We start from the raw sequence: 15,558 nt of genomic DNA, 5'->3' as shown, positions 1-15,558 counted from the left end.
ACCAAAGAACTGATATAACTAGCAAAAGTAAAAATAAACACATTGCAATCTAGATGTGATGGTACATGCTTGTAGTCTCAGTACTACAGGAGGATTTCAAGTCTGAGCCAGCCCAGACAATTTAGCAACTTAATGTGAGATCTTATCTCAAAATAAAAAATAAATTAGAAAATCAAGGGTTAATCTCTGACAAAACTAAACAAAAGAAAGGGGATACAAATGAAGGACCATTTTGTATCTGTATATACAAAATAGTTAAGATAGATATGCAACTACTTTCTCTTAATGAGAAGAAATATTTGTACTAATAGTGTTTGGACAGGATATGTCTGCATCTTGTATTATGAATAACCACTATGAAGACAACAATAGGCAATGTATTAATTATTGAAACTGTTAGTAATCGGTTTTGAAATTGTTTCATTGCTATTTCTCAATAAAGTTAATTTAAAAAAAAAGAAAATCAAGGGTTAGCGATGTCACTCCTTAGGGTCAATCCTCAACACCATAAAAATAGTGATCACAAAAATATGGAAAAGTTGTAACTCACCAGTATTTAATTCCTTGATGAAATCATTGAGAAATGAGTTTAATAGAAAAAAAGAAAAAGTTGAGAACTGTGTTTAAGAGGGGGAAGAGAACAATTTTATTTTTAAAAGTGATTCTCCTACCTCAGCTGCCCAAGTAGGTGGGCCTACAGGCCTGTGCCACCATGCCTAGCTCAAGAAAGCAATTTTAGTTTATGAAAGTGAATTTGCACATTTGTAAATTAATGGATATGTAAAGTTTTTGTGCGTCTTAATCTTTTCCTGTGAGACATTCTTTTCTGAAAGTGTTTTAAAATATCATCAAGAGCCTATCAATGCAGGCTGATTTAAGGAGTTTTGTGATGGAAATCATGTAATTAGGGCTAATCTCCGGGTGGTTCCTCCAGGAATAACTTCTCAGAAAAGTCATACATAGTCATGTAAATGATACAAAGGATGTAGACCAGCAGGATGTACTGTTACAGAGATCTCTTTATTCTTTACTCATCCTATTGCTGTATTGACCTCACTAAAAGCTCTGCAAATGGGGGTGAAGTGTCAGTGTTGTGCCCCAATTTTTTTTTTTTAATAATGTGGCCTCAAGGTCCATTCATTCATGCATTTTTGCATGCTTTTTTTTTTTTTTTTTTGCATGCTTTTTGAGACAGGGTCTTTTTGTAGTTTAGGCTGGCCTTGAACTCACTAAGTAACCCAGGCTTTACTTGAAGTCACAGTGATCCTCCTGCCCCAGTCTGCAGAGGGCTGGGATTACAGACATGTGCTGCCACACCTGGTTTGTGCCCCAGTTCTAGAGGGGAGAAGAGATTGCTGTTTTCAGTTGCTCTTAATAAGGAAGACACAGTTAAGTTTGTAAAATAGGTTATATTTTTACAGGACATAGAGACATGTTGTTTGCAACTTTCAAATAGTTTTCTAGCCACTTTTTCTTTTTTTTTCAGAATGAACATGTTAATTGGGTAGATGTTGGTGGGGCCTATGTGGGACCAACCCAGAACAGAATCTTACGCTTGTCTAAGGAGCTGGGAATTGAAACTTACAAAGTGAATGTCAAGGAGCGTCTTGTTCAGTATGTCAAGGTAAGCCTGACTTTTTTTACCCAACTGACTGGTGTGGAAGCATTTTATTTGAGAAAGCGTTGGGTTTATTTTTGTTACTGTTTTTTCTGAAACCTATAATTAAAAAGTTTCTTGCCTTTAAAGTAGTATTCTACCTTTATTTTCTTGATTTAAAAAAAAAATTAAGGACTCAGAATCTGAGAAGGATCTTGCCTCAGATTGATCCTCCTCTCTTTTGCCCCCTATGGTTTTTACTAGTTGTTCCCCCTCCTTTTAATGCATTTGAGTGACACAAGCACTGGAAGTTCCTGCTTTGAAGCACGCATGCACACATGTGCGCACACACACACATATCCTTCTGCGCCTCTCTAGTTCCAGGCAATAGGAGACAGCTCTAAGGTCCTAATGAATACAATTGAGAGCCCTTCTTTAGCCTTTGAACTGGTTCTTCCTTTACATTCTTATCAGCATTTCTTTGAACACTTTGATCATTTCCTCTGTACCTGGCTTTGATTGTTGAGAAGTTTAGTGCATTTTTCAACTGTTTAAACAAGAGATTGTTTAAACTGGAGCTGCTCATATCCATCTAAGAAACAGCAGCTGTTACCACTGTTATTTATTCTCATGGAAGCCAAACATGGAATAGCTAGAGTCTGGACACCTACCCTAAGAAGTCAAGCTTCCTATCTGTCATTTCAGTCCATTTCCTGGAAGTAGTGTCACTAGGGCAGAGGCAATTTATGTATTTTAATGGCAGGATTGTCATGCCAGTAACCACACACTTTTCAACAGAAACATTTTCCACTGATTCTACTGAAAGCAGCCACTATGGATCTGGAGGCTACAAGGCTTTTTGGAATGTGCTGGGAGTTAAGGATCTTTGTGATGTATGCATACTAATGGAATAAAAAAAATCAAGAATCTTGGCAAATTGATAGCCATGTCATTCTGGATGCTTGAGAAAGTGGCAGTTTGACATATAAAAGTAAACCTGTAGCCTCTAGAAAGCCTGTATGTCTTAGTTACTGTGCTGTGCTAGGCTATCCTATCCTGTCCTATCCTGTCCTATACTAGCCTATCCTGGGAAAAGAATCTTGATGAACATGCTAAATTACCCACAGCTAAGCTCAGTCTTGTCATTCTTTGTTCCTCAGCCTCTCAGACAGCTGGGATTACAGCCATGCAATATTATGCATATTAATTTTTATACTTCTTTTATTTCTCTCCTAACTTGTGAGCCTATAGTGTTATAGTTTGCATCTAGATTCCCCCCAAAAGCCTCATGCAGTCATTAGGACAGGCTTTTTCTAAGGTGGCTAAATCTGGGATGTGTGATTGATTCATAGTATGATATTAGGATTTAGGGTGCTGGGATTAAGGGTGGGTAATTGCTGGATCAGTCCATTGATTGAAATGGTACTGCTCTGGGGCTGGAGAGATGGCTCAGTGGTCTAAAGCACCTACTTGGAACAAGCTTGGCAAAGCACAGGGACCACGGTTCAATCCTCCAGCACCACATGCCGCCCAGCCGTGCCCCCTGGTGGGCTGAGCTGGCCACACACACACACACACACACACACACACACACACACACAAAATAAATGTTAAAAAGAAAAAAGAAATGGTACTGCCCTAATCCTGATAGATTGGATATAATATAAGGGGACAGAAAGAGGTTTGTCTTCCCCTTCCACTTGTTGCTTTTGCTATTTTCCATTGCCATGAACTATTGCCCTCCTGCCATGTACCACTCTGCGTTGAAGTCAGCGGATCATGAACTGAAACCTCTATGAACTCGTAGCTAAATAAACCTCTCCTCCCTTAACTTGTTTGTGTTGAGTATTGTCTCAGCAATGAGAGAAAAGCATAGCATAGCATAATGTAAGGTAGCGTAGCTTGGGGTAGCATGGCATAGGATAGGGTAGCAAAGCATAGGGTAGAACAGGATAGCATAGGATAGGATAGTGTCTTAGTTACTTTTGTTTAGTTACTTTTGTTTAGTTACTGAAACAAAATACATTGCACCCAAAATTAAGGAAGGAAAGGTTTATGTAGCTCACAGTTTGTGGAGGTTTTAGTCTGTAATCAGCTGGCTCCAAGGCAGAGTGGCACATGGTGTAAAGGCAACAGTTTATGGCAGCAAGAGATATAGAAGCAGCAAAGAGCAAAAGGGGTACAAACCAACTCTTTTCCTACCTTATATTCTATACAAGCTGCCTGCCATAGGGCAGATGTAGCACTTCCATCCCCAGTCCCAACATCAACCAATCTCAAACTCTAGATTTAACCACCTCTAACTAGTATACCCTGCTATGACTGCACAAAGATTTGGGGAAGACAACCAGACACAAACTATAACATTCTGCTCCTGGCTCCCCAAAGACTCATGCACATCTCTTTATGCACAAGGCATTTAGTACACTTCTAAGAGTTGCCAAAGTCCAAACTTTCATCATTGCTGAAAAGTACAAGTCTCCTCCAAAGTATAAGGCAAACTCTTAGCTGTGAGCTCCTATACAAATGAAAAGAAAGTTAAACACTTCTAACATTCAGTGGCACAAGATAGTCATTTTTATCCCAAAAGTTACAAACAAGCTGATACAAAGGAATGGGACCAAAGCAGGTCCAGAATCCAACAGGACAGACATTAAATCCTGTAGTACCACATGCAGTATCCAACGCAATCTGTGACAAGTTGTGAGCTCTAAAGGGCTTGGATAGCTCCATCTCTGTGGTACTTCTGGTGGTAGTAACTCCCATGACTTCTTTCTTTAGGCCCACTTTGTTCCCACCTTGCAGCTTTCTTTAGATATTCTACCTCATGGCTCCTCCAAACTTCTGAGGTCTCAACTGCACCTTTGGCATCACCCTCACAGCTTCACACACTACCTTCTCAGGGGCACACTGCCTGGCCTCCCAGGTCTTCTGAAATCAGAGTTTTCTGAAATCTTTCAGGTCTTCTGAAATCTTAACCCCACAACTCTTGCATTCAGTATGCACCTAAAACTAGCACCATGTGGATGATGCTAAGGTCTGCAGTCAGCTGGAGCAGTAGGCAGGCATTTCTCTCTTGGCTATAGGGGTCAAATGCCTAGATTGCTGGTCATTCTGAATCCAGTTCTGAGGAACAGATTCTCTATGCCACTGCCATTCTAAAAGGGTGGAATTCTGCTTCTGGTGATGCCCTTGGGCCATCATTTTTATTCTCCTATTCCTTTGCAGCAACAAGATCTCCTTTGCTCTACATTTATAGTCCATAGCTTCACCAGAGCTTCCCTTCTGACCAAACATTTTAAATCATTCTGCTATGACAAACACCAAAACAACAGCTAGGATTTGTAGGCAGATTTATTTTACATCAATGGTCATTGATTAGGGTCATTCTGAAAATATCAGGGCTTGATCTCTGGTGGTCTAGGGTTTATATGGGATAAGCAAGCCAGAAGTACAGAAGCAGAAAGACTTGTCAACTGGGGATTGGTTCCTACAATATATGTCATAGTACCACAGCTATGTATCACAATGACCAGCCATGTCTAAGAGACAGAAGCAACTGGAACAGGAACTATTACCTGGGCAACTAAGAAACTGAAGTGCAGTGGCTGTGGGGCCATTTTCTTTTATAATTCTCAAGGGCTCTCTGCTCTTGATTTTCTTTTAAATTTTATGTGTGTGTGTGTGTGTGTGTGTGTGTGTGTGTGTGGCCAGCTCAGTCCACCAGGGGGCAGGGCTGGCTGGCATGTGGTGCTGGGGGATTGAACCGCGGTCTCTGTGCTTTGCTGAGCTTGTTCTAAATAGGTGCTTTAGACCACTGAACCATCTCACCAGCCCCTCTCTGCTCTTGATTTTCAACAAAGATCTAGCTAAATGCCCCCAACAGCAATCATGCCACAGCCTCAACATTAAACTGCTTTGAAATTTCCCTTAGTCTCAGACAGAGTCTATGAACATGAGCAAAATGCAGACAATCTTTCACCCAAGTCATAACACACATCCTCTGGAGTACAGCAGCCAAGGCAGTCCTCAGCAGAAACCTCTCGAACCTGGTCTTTATTGTCAGGATTTCTACCAGCCTTCTGGATCTTTGTGCTCTGACAAGAATCTCCTATACAGAACAGCCTAAGGCATTCTAGGTCTGCTCTTTCAGGTCACATTTCCGAATTTTACCAGTCTCTTCCCACAAGCCATTCCAAAGGCTCTTTTTTTTTTTTTAATAAAGGAGGCATTTATTTAAGGTACGGTATCCACAGAGCAGATAACTTTTGAACTGTTTCAGGGTTAACCAAGTTCATAAAAATATTTTGAAGACAGTTGCACTTCACAGACTTCACTAAGTGATTACTTCTTTGCCCATTCTTCTCTTTCTTTTCTTTCCCGAATAACCTCTTTGAGATATGGCTCAAGGTAGAATTTATCCTCCTCATATTTTGCCCACTGCTCTTTAGGCAAGATCTGATGCTTCATGCTCAGGTCCAGGGCTCTCTTAATGCGAAACATCCTGTCATTATAAAGGTTTTCTGGAAGCCTTCTTATGGCTTCTTTTACATCTTCATCTTCATATATTGTATCATCTCGCATTAAGCCCAGCTTATTGACCCCTGCAGCATTGTAATACCACTTCCGAATACCTTCCAGCCACCGGCTTGTTGCTGCAACAGCCGGGTGGCCCACCATCTTGACCCTCCAAAGGCTCTTGAACCACATGTTCAGATAGAGTCACAGCAATGATCCCACTTCACTTTATTCTGTCTTAGTTACCTTTCTATTGTTGCTGAGACAAAATAGCCAACAGCCAAAGTAAAGGAAAACATGTTTATTTAGCTTACAGTTTGTAGAGATTTCCGTCCTTAATCACCTGGTTCAAAGGCAAGGTGGTATGGCAGAGGGGTAACAGTTAATGGGAGAAACAAGCCCTTTTCCTTCCTTATATTGTATGCAGGTCACCTGACCTAGGGCTGGTGTAGCATTCCTACCCCTAATCCCAACACTATGTAATGAACCAATTACAAAATCTAGATTCAGACACCTCCAAAAAGCCCACTCCTCATCACCACATGAGGATCTGGGATGGGGGCATCCAGATACAAAACATAACAGTAAAGGACAGGATAACATAGCATAGCACAGTATGGGAACAGAACAGAATAGGATAGGATAAGACAGGATAGGATAACATAGGCTAGAGTGGTATAGCATAGGATAACACAGCACAGCACAGCATAGGATAGCATTGTGTGGCATAGAATACAGGGATTTGGGACATAGTTCATTGGGAAGGCCCTGAGTATAGTTGCCAGTACCACAGGAAAAACAGTAACAATTAGAGATATGTATCAGTGAATTAGCGCTTCTTTAGTATGCATGAAGCTCTGTGTTTGATCCCCATCACTGCAAAAGAATTATACAATTTAGGAACATTGGTTTTATTGTACAATAATCAAAAAGAAAATACACTTTGCTTTCTCATTTTTTCTGCACAGCAACGTTTCCTTAAACTAATAAGTAATAACAACAGTAAGAATAATAGCAACTAACATTTAAGTCCTATAATATTGTAAGATTTGATTGGAGGAGGAAGATCAAATCTTTGCAGACAACTTTAAATTAAATGGTCATGGAAACTCCTTCTCCATTCTAGCTGAGAAGCAAACAAGTGTGGTAATCATCTTGGAATCTGAGCAGACTCATGCATATATTATAATCAGTTCATCCCTAAAGGTCAGGCTTTATTTTACCTAGAGGCTAACTATAAACAACAACTAAACATGCATGAACTCATTAAATTCTTACTTCTATCCCACTAGACTGGCAGGGTGATTCTTGTTTATATATTCCTCATGGTCCCAATACATTGTCTATGAAATGAAACTGTAGTTCTTGAGTGGAAGTGTACTGGATCTCCAATGTTTGACCTTTTCTTCCATTTAATTATTTACTTATTTATGTATTTATTTATTTTGTGTCTGGAATTGAACTCAGGACCTCGCTCTTGCCAGGCAGGTGCTGTGCCGCTGAGCCCTCCAATGTTTGTCTAAACACACTTCTTTTTAAGGTATCTCAACATTAACTTTACTGAAGCCTAGCTCATACAAATGACTTTCTTACTCTTCTTTCAACTCTGTTCTTTATGCATATTTTGAAAACTGTGGAAAAACTGGAAATATGTAGGTTTGTCCTGCTATATCCAACTATGCTTATGCTACTAAAACATGATGCTAAAATGAAAGGGGCATTTATAGCCAAATTTGGTGAGTAATTCAATTCTTCTTTATTCTTGGTAGAGGCAAGGTGAGATTAAAATGAAAAAGTGCTATTTGAGAATTTTGACTTCACCTGAAATTTATCAAAAGATTACAGCATCTTGTCCAACTTTCCTGACAGGATCTTATGAGTTAATTTTCAGTAATTAAGTATTCTTCTTGCTGATGTCTGTGGAATTTTCCAGGCTTCATGAAGAACCATGCTTTCTAGAAATACAAGTGTGATCATTTTTACTTTGAGAGAGTCTTGCTTCCACCTTTTGTGGGGTGAACTTGCAGAAAGTCTTAAGAAACCCCAATGCACAACATTAGGTGCCTATGTTAAGGAAAGAGAAATGTTTTATGAGCAGCATCTAGGGTTACTTTCTTTACTGCTGCTGTGTTTCTGTAAGTTGGGCCCATCCCATCCTTGATAGCCCATATTTCTTTCCTTTTCTTTTTTTTTTTTTTTTTTTTTTTTTTCTTTTTTTTTTTTTTTTTTTTTTTGTTTTTGGTATTTGATTTTTGGTGCCGAGGACCGAACCCAGGGATTCCAGCTTGCTAGGCAAACATTGTACTGCTGAGCCAAATCCCCAGCCTCTGACAGTCATATTTCTAAGAAAAACCACAGTTTTACTTTTCTGGAGGTAGGAGCTACTTAACTCCTACCATATTTTTCTTTCACAAAAACACAAATGTGACTGAGCTGTCACATATAACTTAATGGGCAAAGGCATCTTGTGTCATGGGACTTGGTAGCCTGAGGCTGTTCAAGAATATAATGATTGAACCTCTGGCTCACTGCTATTGTATGGTCATGCATTTCATCACAATAGTAATATTAGGCCATAATTAGTTTTGGTTATTTAATTTTATTTATTTATTTATTTATTTTTACCACATAATGGTTTTTATTGAACTCAAATGCAGGGGCTCCAAAGCCTGAGAAAGACAAGGCAGGCTGGGGTTTGCACTGAGGCACAGACCCTGTCCCAGGGCTCTACTTCCCACTCTACTTGCCCCTTTCCCCCAGTCCTGACTCAATGAGGGTCTCAGCACCTACCAATCTAAGCTACCCCCTCTAACTGGCCCTCCCTCTCCCACTGCCCTCCCCATCTAGCACTTTGTCAAGCCAGGCACCCACCAAGGAGCATGCTGCTGCCGGCTAGCTCCTTGCTCACCTCTCTGTGTCTCTCCCAGAGCCTCTGCTGCCTGTTTGGCCACCCTCCAACCCCCCTTTATAGCCCGTTTCCCAAGTCTCCAGGGCATGTAACTTCTTGCACTCTGGCCCTTCTTCTACAATGCTCATCTCCTCCATTCCCCACCAGCTCCTCATTATCCTCTCTAAAGGTTTCTCGAGCCCCCTGTCCCCTTCTCCTCTGGCCACCACCTCCCCACCCCTGGTAGGCCAGTCAGCAACGGCCGGCAGCATGGGTCCACTGGTGGCGGATGAGGTCAGAGCTCTGGGAGAAGGCCTTGCCGCAGCCATCGCACTTGTAGGGCCTCTCCCCACTGTGACGCGGTGGTGTTGCAGCAGTGTAGAGGAGCAGCAGAAGCCCTTGCCACACACAGCACACCTGTAGGGCCGCTCGCCTGTGTGTGAGCGCTGGTGCTGAATCAGTGTGGAGGAGCGATTAAAGGTCTTGCCACAGTCGGGGCAACTGTAAGTGTGGCCTGGCAGGTGGGCGTGGATAGCCAACACAGAGCTCTGCCCAAAGCTCTTGCTGCACTCCGGGCACTTGAAGGGCTTCTCCCCGGCGTGGCTGCGGGCATGGGGGATAAGTGCTGACCGCTGGGAGAAGCTCTTGCCGAAGATGCCACAGCTGAAGGGCCTTTGCCTGGTGTGCACGCTCTGGTGGCTGCACAGGGATGAGTTCTGGCTATAACACTTGCTGCACTCAGGGCAGCTGTAGGGCTGCTCATGGATGTGGGTGCATTGGTGCCGCAGGAGGTAGGAGCTGTCGCCGACAGCCTTGCCACAGTGTGGGCATTTGTAGGGCTTCTGGCCAGAGTGGGTGCGCTGGTGGTGAAGCAGGTAAGAGCTGTCAGCGAAGGCCTTGCCACACCGGGGACACTTGTAATGGCCGCTCTGCCAGTGTGGGTACGCTGGTGTTTGATGAGGTCAGAGCTCTGGGAGAAGGCCTTGCTACAGACCTCACATTTATAGGGCTTCTCACCCATGTGGATGCGCTGGTGCTGGATCAGGGTGGATCCCCACCCAAAGCTCTTCCCGCAGATGCAACAGATATTAGGCTGGGGGCCCTGCCCACCCCTGGCCCGGCTACCCCGCTGGCCTGGACCCCAAAGGGTCCCTGTCAAACTCAGGGGATTCTGAAGCATCTCAAACAGGGTTGACGACAACAGGGCCCCTGTAGGCATCTCAAAGTAGCCCTAGGGCTAGGGCCCCAGTGGGCTGCTCCCCAAATCCCTGAGTGAAGGAGTCCAGGGGGTGAACTCCTAGAGGGATGCTCAAGGGATTTTTTTCCTCAGGGCTCAGAAGCATGTCTGTACCTTCTTGTAATTTGGAACTTTGAGATTCAAATTCAGGGCTTCGAGTTTTGAACTTGGGATTCTGAGATTCAATTCCAGAGTTTTGGGGTTCGTACCCAAGGTTCTGGGATTCATACCTAGAGCCCTGAGACTCAAATTCAGGGCTCCGGGATACATACCCAGGACTCTTAGGGTCATAGCCAGGGCTCTTGGGGTCATAACCAGGGCTTTGAGGTTCATACCTAGGGCTCTGGGCTTCAAAGTCAAGGCTCTGAGGATCTGACTCAGAGCTTCTGGGTGCAAATTCTGGGATTGGGGGCACAAATCCAGGGCTTTGGGACTGAAACCATGGGCTTTCAGGCTCAAACTTGGGGCTCTGGGATTCAAATTCAGGGTTTTGTGATTCAAACCCAGAGCTTTAGGGGTCAAGTTCAAAAGGTATCTCTTCAACTTCATAATCCCCATTGGTTTCTTGCTGAGAATTTTCCTCTTCCTCATTCTCTCGTGAGTTGCCTTTGAGGGACTCTTTGGGGCTCCCTATTTCATCAGGACGATGCACATCCCGGGACTCAGGCCCCACAGCGATGCTTCCCGCTCCATCCCCTCCAGCTCCCAGCACAGCTGTGGAGGACATGGCAGCGATGGCGGAAGATCCTCCAGCCTGACCTGAATGCCCTGTGTCCCAGACCCTCGCCACTCACCCGCTCAGCACAGCCCAGGGGATCCGACTGCGTAGCCCGGGGCCCCGAGGCAGGACATTTTGACCCCGGGCCTCTCCCCTACCCGTGGCCCCGCCCCCTCCCAAGGTCTCGGCTTATCCTATGGCCCTCACCGACCCCAGCGTCTGAACCTCGGAAATGAAGGGCTTCTCTACCCCACAACCCCCAGCCGCCGCTCCCCACCCATGACCCCGCCGTGTGGCCCCAGCCCCCCAACTATCTAATTTTGTTTTTTTTAAAGATAGGACATCACTGTATAGCCCAGGCTGGCCTCAAACTTGCAGTGATCCTCCTGCCTCAACCTCCCAAGTGCTGGGATTACAGTCGTATGGCACCATGCCTGCCAGCATATGAAAGGTTTGATTCTAAGACTCATGCTGCACTCACACTTTGGATAACTTTCTTCATGTGTAGCTGCCTCAGCCCACCCTAGGGGCAGGGGTGATGCAGCATATCGTGCTGGGAATCAAACGTTGGTCTCTGCACACTTGCCTAAACTTACCTAAGCAGGCATTTTATACCATTGAGCCATCTTGCCAGCCCTTTTTTTTTCAGAACCGGGGATTGAACTCAGATCCTTGCGTTTGCCAGTCAAGTGCTTATCCTACTGAGCCATTTCCCTGGCCCCTTGTTTGTTTTCTGAGACAGGATTTTGCTATGTAATTCAGGCCAATGTTGAACTCATTATATAGCTCAGGCTGACCTTGATTGAATGCAAGGCAATCCTCCTGCCTCAGTCCTTTAAATGCTGGAATTACAGATGTGTGCCATCATACCTGCCTACAAATAATACTTTTAAACCTTTGCCATGGGAGTTGATATCTTCAATTCAGTACCACTTCCATAGTAATGATAAGGAATGATAAGGATAGCTTTCTTTTACTGAGCTCCTAGTATGTTCTAGGACTTTTGCCAGTGTAGTCACCTCTATTTATTTATTTATTTATTTATTTATTTTCTTTCTTTCTTTCTTTTGTTCATTCGTTCGTTCGTTCTTCCTTATTTATTTATTTAGAGTCCTTGACAGGACTCTCTTAAGGCAGGGGACATAAGTGCCACTAAACCAGAATGCAGATCCAGGTCTATTTTCCATGGTGACTCTTGGTATGCCAGATTCCAGGGCCAGGGATTATGGACTCCATGTAGGTGCCTTACAGTCTGTGCTTGTCCTGGTCCTATTTAGCTGTTCTCTTCTAAGAGTCATCCTGTGTACTCCATTGTGGTATTATTATTATTATTTTGTCCTTTTGAGACAGGGTCTCACTATATACAGTTCAGGCTGACCCTGAGTTCACTTTTTAGCACAGGCTGGCTTTGAACTTGCCACAGTCTTCCTGCCTCAGTCTCTCGAGTGCTAGGATTACATACATACACTACCATGCCCAGCTCCCTTCATCCTATCTTCATATGCAGTGTTGGTGGTCCTTTTGCTCAGTCCTTTGGCCCGAAAGCAATATAGCTATTATAATACTTGGTGTAATAGGTGTTTTTAGGATGATTAGAAAACTAAATACAACGGATAATATTCAGGAAAAGCAGGAAGGTATTTAGTTCAACATTCCAGATATGATTGTTAAACAGTATAACAGATACTCCATTTATTTAAAGTATAACTCAGTGTTCTGTCTACTTCTAGGGGGAAATAAAGAATTTCTGCAAAATAATGTAGTGGGCTAATAATAAATGTTGTCTTTGTGATGCTGTGTAGTACCTTGTGATAATCCTGATTTCATAATCTAATACAGTGTATTCTTTTGATAAAAAAGCACTAAAATGACTACAGTGAAGATTTTATGAATATTGTAAATTTGATATGGTTTTATTTGGGGAACTATATATTATCTATGAAATTAATATAAATTTATCATGTGTTTACCTAAAAGGTGGATTTAAAATGGAATCAACTGAATATGTTTAAAGCATTTTCAGACTGTAATTTTCTTTTGAGTGTAAAGGAAGCAACTGAGCCTATTGGATTGATTTATTACTTTCATTAGTAAATAAGATGCTTCATCATTAGGTTTGTTCTGTATACAAGTTTCATTGAGTTGTGGTGACCTTTTGTTAAATTTGCAATGCCAAGTCTTGGACAGGAAGGAGCAAATGATCATTCCTCTTAGGTGTTCTTCAGACTATGGTGCATGTTGGTTGAAGGATGCAGAAAGGGAGAACCCAGCCAGAAATGGAACAAAGCATTTTTCATGAACTGCTTTGAATGGAAAATTAATATAATAATGTATTCTTGCTTTTTTTCTCTGCTTTTCACATCCTAAGTAAAACTAGAGACTATAAATATTTATCACACATTTGTTTTTAGAGTTGTGATAAAGATTTATTTAAAGCAACAGAGGTTTTCCTGATACATAGTTACAGCCCAGCAAGCACTTTTTCCCTAGTATTGGTTCTTTTCTCCCTATAGCCATTTAATTCAGGTTTCCATGCCAACGCCTGAAATAAAAGCTTTCCAGAATGTGTGTGCCCTGGAATACTAAGTAAATTTCGTTGTTGCTATGAGATGAAGTAGGTTTTAGCCAGTAGGCTGCATAGAAGTTTGCAAAGGATGTGTTTCTTGTGACTTTATCCTAATGCTTACCAAATATAATTGTTTAGCTCCTTTCTTAGAAATTTTTTTTAAATAAGTGGCATATCATTTTAGACTTCTTTCAGGACCTTTTCTATATTAACTGATGGATGGCATTTCTTTTGTCTCCAAAGAAAGTTGTATTTTCACTTTCAACCCCTCTCAAAAGGAAACTCAAGAAGCCTCTGAGGGATGTTGCTTATCTGATCTTTGTCTCCTTTTAATTGCCCCTTCCTGAGTTTCATGCTTCTCATATTGCCTTCCATCTCCCATGTGCTTTTAAAATGTTGTACCTCATTGGAATTCCCCAATGAGTGGGCAGTACGTAGGTCTTTAAAAACAGAGAGCCTGAAAACATGTACCCATTTTCAGTTCAGTCTCTTAAATATTATACCAGTAATTTTAATAACCCTCATTCTTTTACCCCTTCTATTTTGAAAAGAGTTCACTTGTTGCTTGTAGATTACCAAATAGTAGAATTACTCTTAAAGCTTTACACTAGAATGGGGGTTGTAGCTCAGTGCTAATAGTGCTTGCGTAGCATGCCCAACTCATGGCTTCTATCATTAGCAGTTAGGGGAATATCCCTTCCCTGCTGAAGAACTAGTAAATAGTAGCCATTACTTCTAAGAGGTTCTTTTCCTGTACTTTCAGAGATACATCTTTAATATGGTATTTAGAATATGAAATTCCTACTCACTGGAAGCTACAGCTGAATATAAGCATGAAGTTAGATACTAGATTTTTTTCTTTCATTTGTTTTCTTTTTCAAAAAATGTGGCATATACAAATAATAAAAGTTACCATACTTCCGATTTGATTTGAAACTGTCTCATTGCTATCTGTTTATCAATAAAACTTTGAAAAAAATTAGAAAAAGTTACCATATTCACCATTTTTAGGTATAAAATTCAGTACAATAAAGTACCCTCACATGTTGTTCACCCCAAACTGTCATTCATCCACAGATTTTCTTTTCTTTTGGCTTGCAGTGGGTGATAATCAAAACCAATGCCTTAAACTACCTCTGAGCAATGCCAAGAATTCCACAGTACCACAGAATTCTTTTAATCTTACTTCCATTCACTTTTATGCCCGTATCTTTTTATATATATTTAGTACATGGTGTACAGGGTCTCACTACACAGATTGGACTCATAGTGATCCACTTTTAATAGTGGATCAGTCACTTAGAAATTATTTCTAACCAGTCATTGAGAAATAGTGAAACTTTGTGACCGCCTCCTCATGTGGGGCCTTGACATTTGGGTTAATGGTCAAAGAGCCTTGTAAATAAGATGAAACATTACATGTGCAGCTTCTCTGGAAATAATTATTTCAGTCTCCTAGATAAGCTAAGTAACTCCTACAGGTTCTGTTTTCATTAAACTTCATTTTACTTTATTTTATTTTTTTGCACTGTATTTGAGCTTCATGCAACTAGAAGAAAATTCTTACCAAAATCACAGATTGAATTTTAATTATCATTCAATGTAATAAATGCTTTGATCCCAATGACCAGAAATGAGTCCTCTTCATTTTAGAAAGTTTTTCTGATGTCAAATTTTTCAAACAAAGAAACAATTGGTGAACTAACTCATTTCCCTTCATTTCCATAGCTGTCTTGTAATTTGTCAGACTCAAATGATACACAGTGAACTGCAAGCTGAGATTTAATTTTGTGTGTTTTCCAAAGTACCAAGTGGCCTAGTTTCCACAGCCATATCCCATAGGTAAATGTCTCTGAAAAAATTATCAGGCTTCAGAGGCAGTGGGAGGAGGATATTACTCTGGTTCACACTTGCTGACCAGCATCAGGTGACAAAAATAAACCCTGAGGCTCAGACCTGGATACAATTGTTAATACACATAATAATAGTGAATATCTGATTTTTACTAATCAATAGACTTTTTTAATGTTTTTTT

General features: G+C 41.6%; 1 protein-coding gene and 2 pseudogenes across 1 annotated transcript in view; 1 reads left to right on the top strand and 2 right to left on the bottom strand.

Moving 5' to 3' along the window:
* The window catches only part of Maoa (monoamine oxidase A), a 90,492-nt gene that overhangs the window by 27,251 nt on the left and 47,683 nt on the right, over positions 1–15,558 (top strand). Inside the window, exon 3 of the mRNA XM_004645316.2 lies at positions 1,487–1,624. Coding sequence (XP_004645373.1) covers positions 1,487–1,624 — 138 coding nt within the window. The remainder of the gene's footprint in view (positions 1–1,486; positions 1,625–15,558) is intronic.
* LOC101590697 lies at positions 5,846–6,277 on the bottom strand (annotated as a pseudogene).
* On the bottom strand, positions 9,255–10,932 carry LOC105744093 (annotated as a pseudogene).

The sequence above is a fragment of the Octodon degus genome, unplaced genomic scaffold (assembly GCF_000260255.1).
Source record: "Octodon degus isolate 3935 unplaced genomic scaffold, OctDeg1.0 scaffold00223, whole genome shotgun sequence".
NCBI lineage: Eukaryota > Metazoa > Chordata > Mammalia > Rodentia > Octodontidae > Octodon > Octodon degus.
The sequence above is the reverse complement of the archived record's forward strand: the minus strand, read 5'-3'. Positions and strand labels throughout refer to the sequence as shown.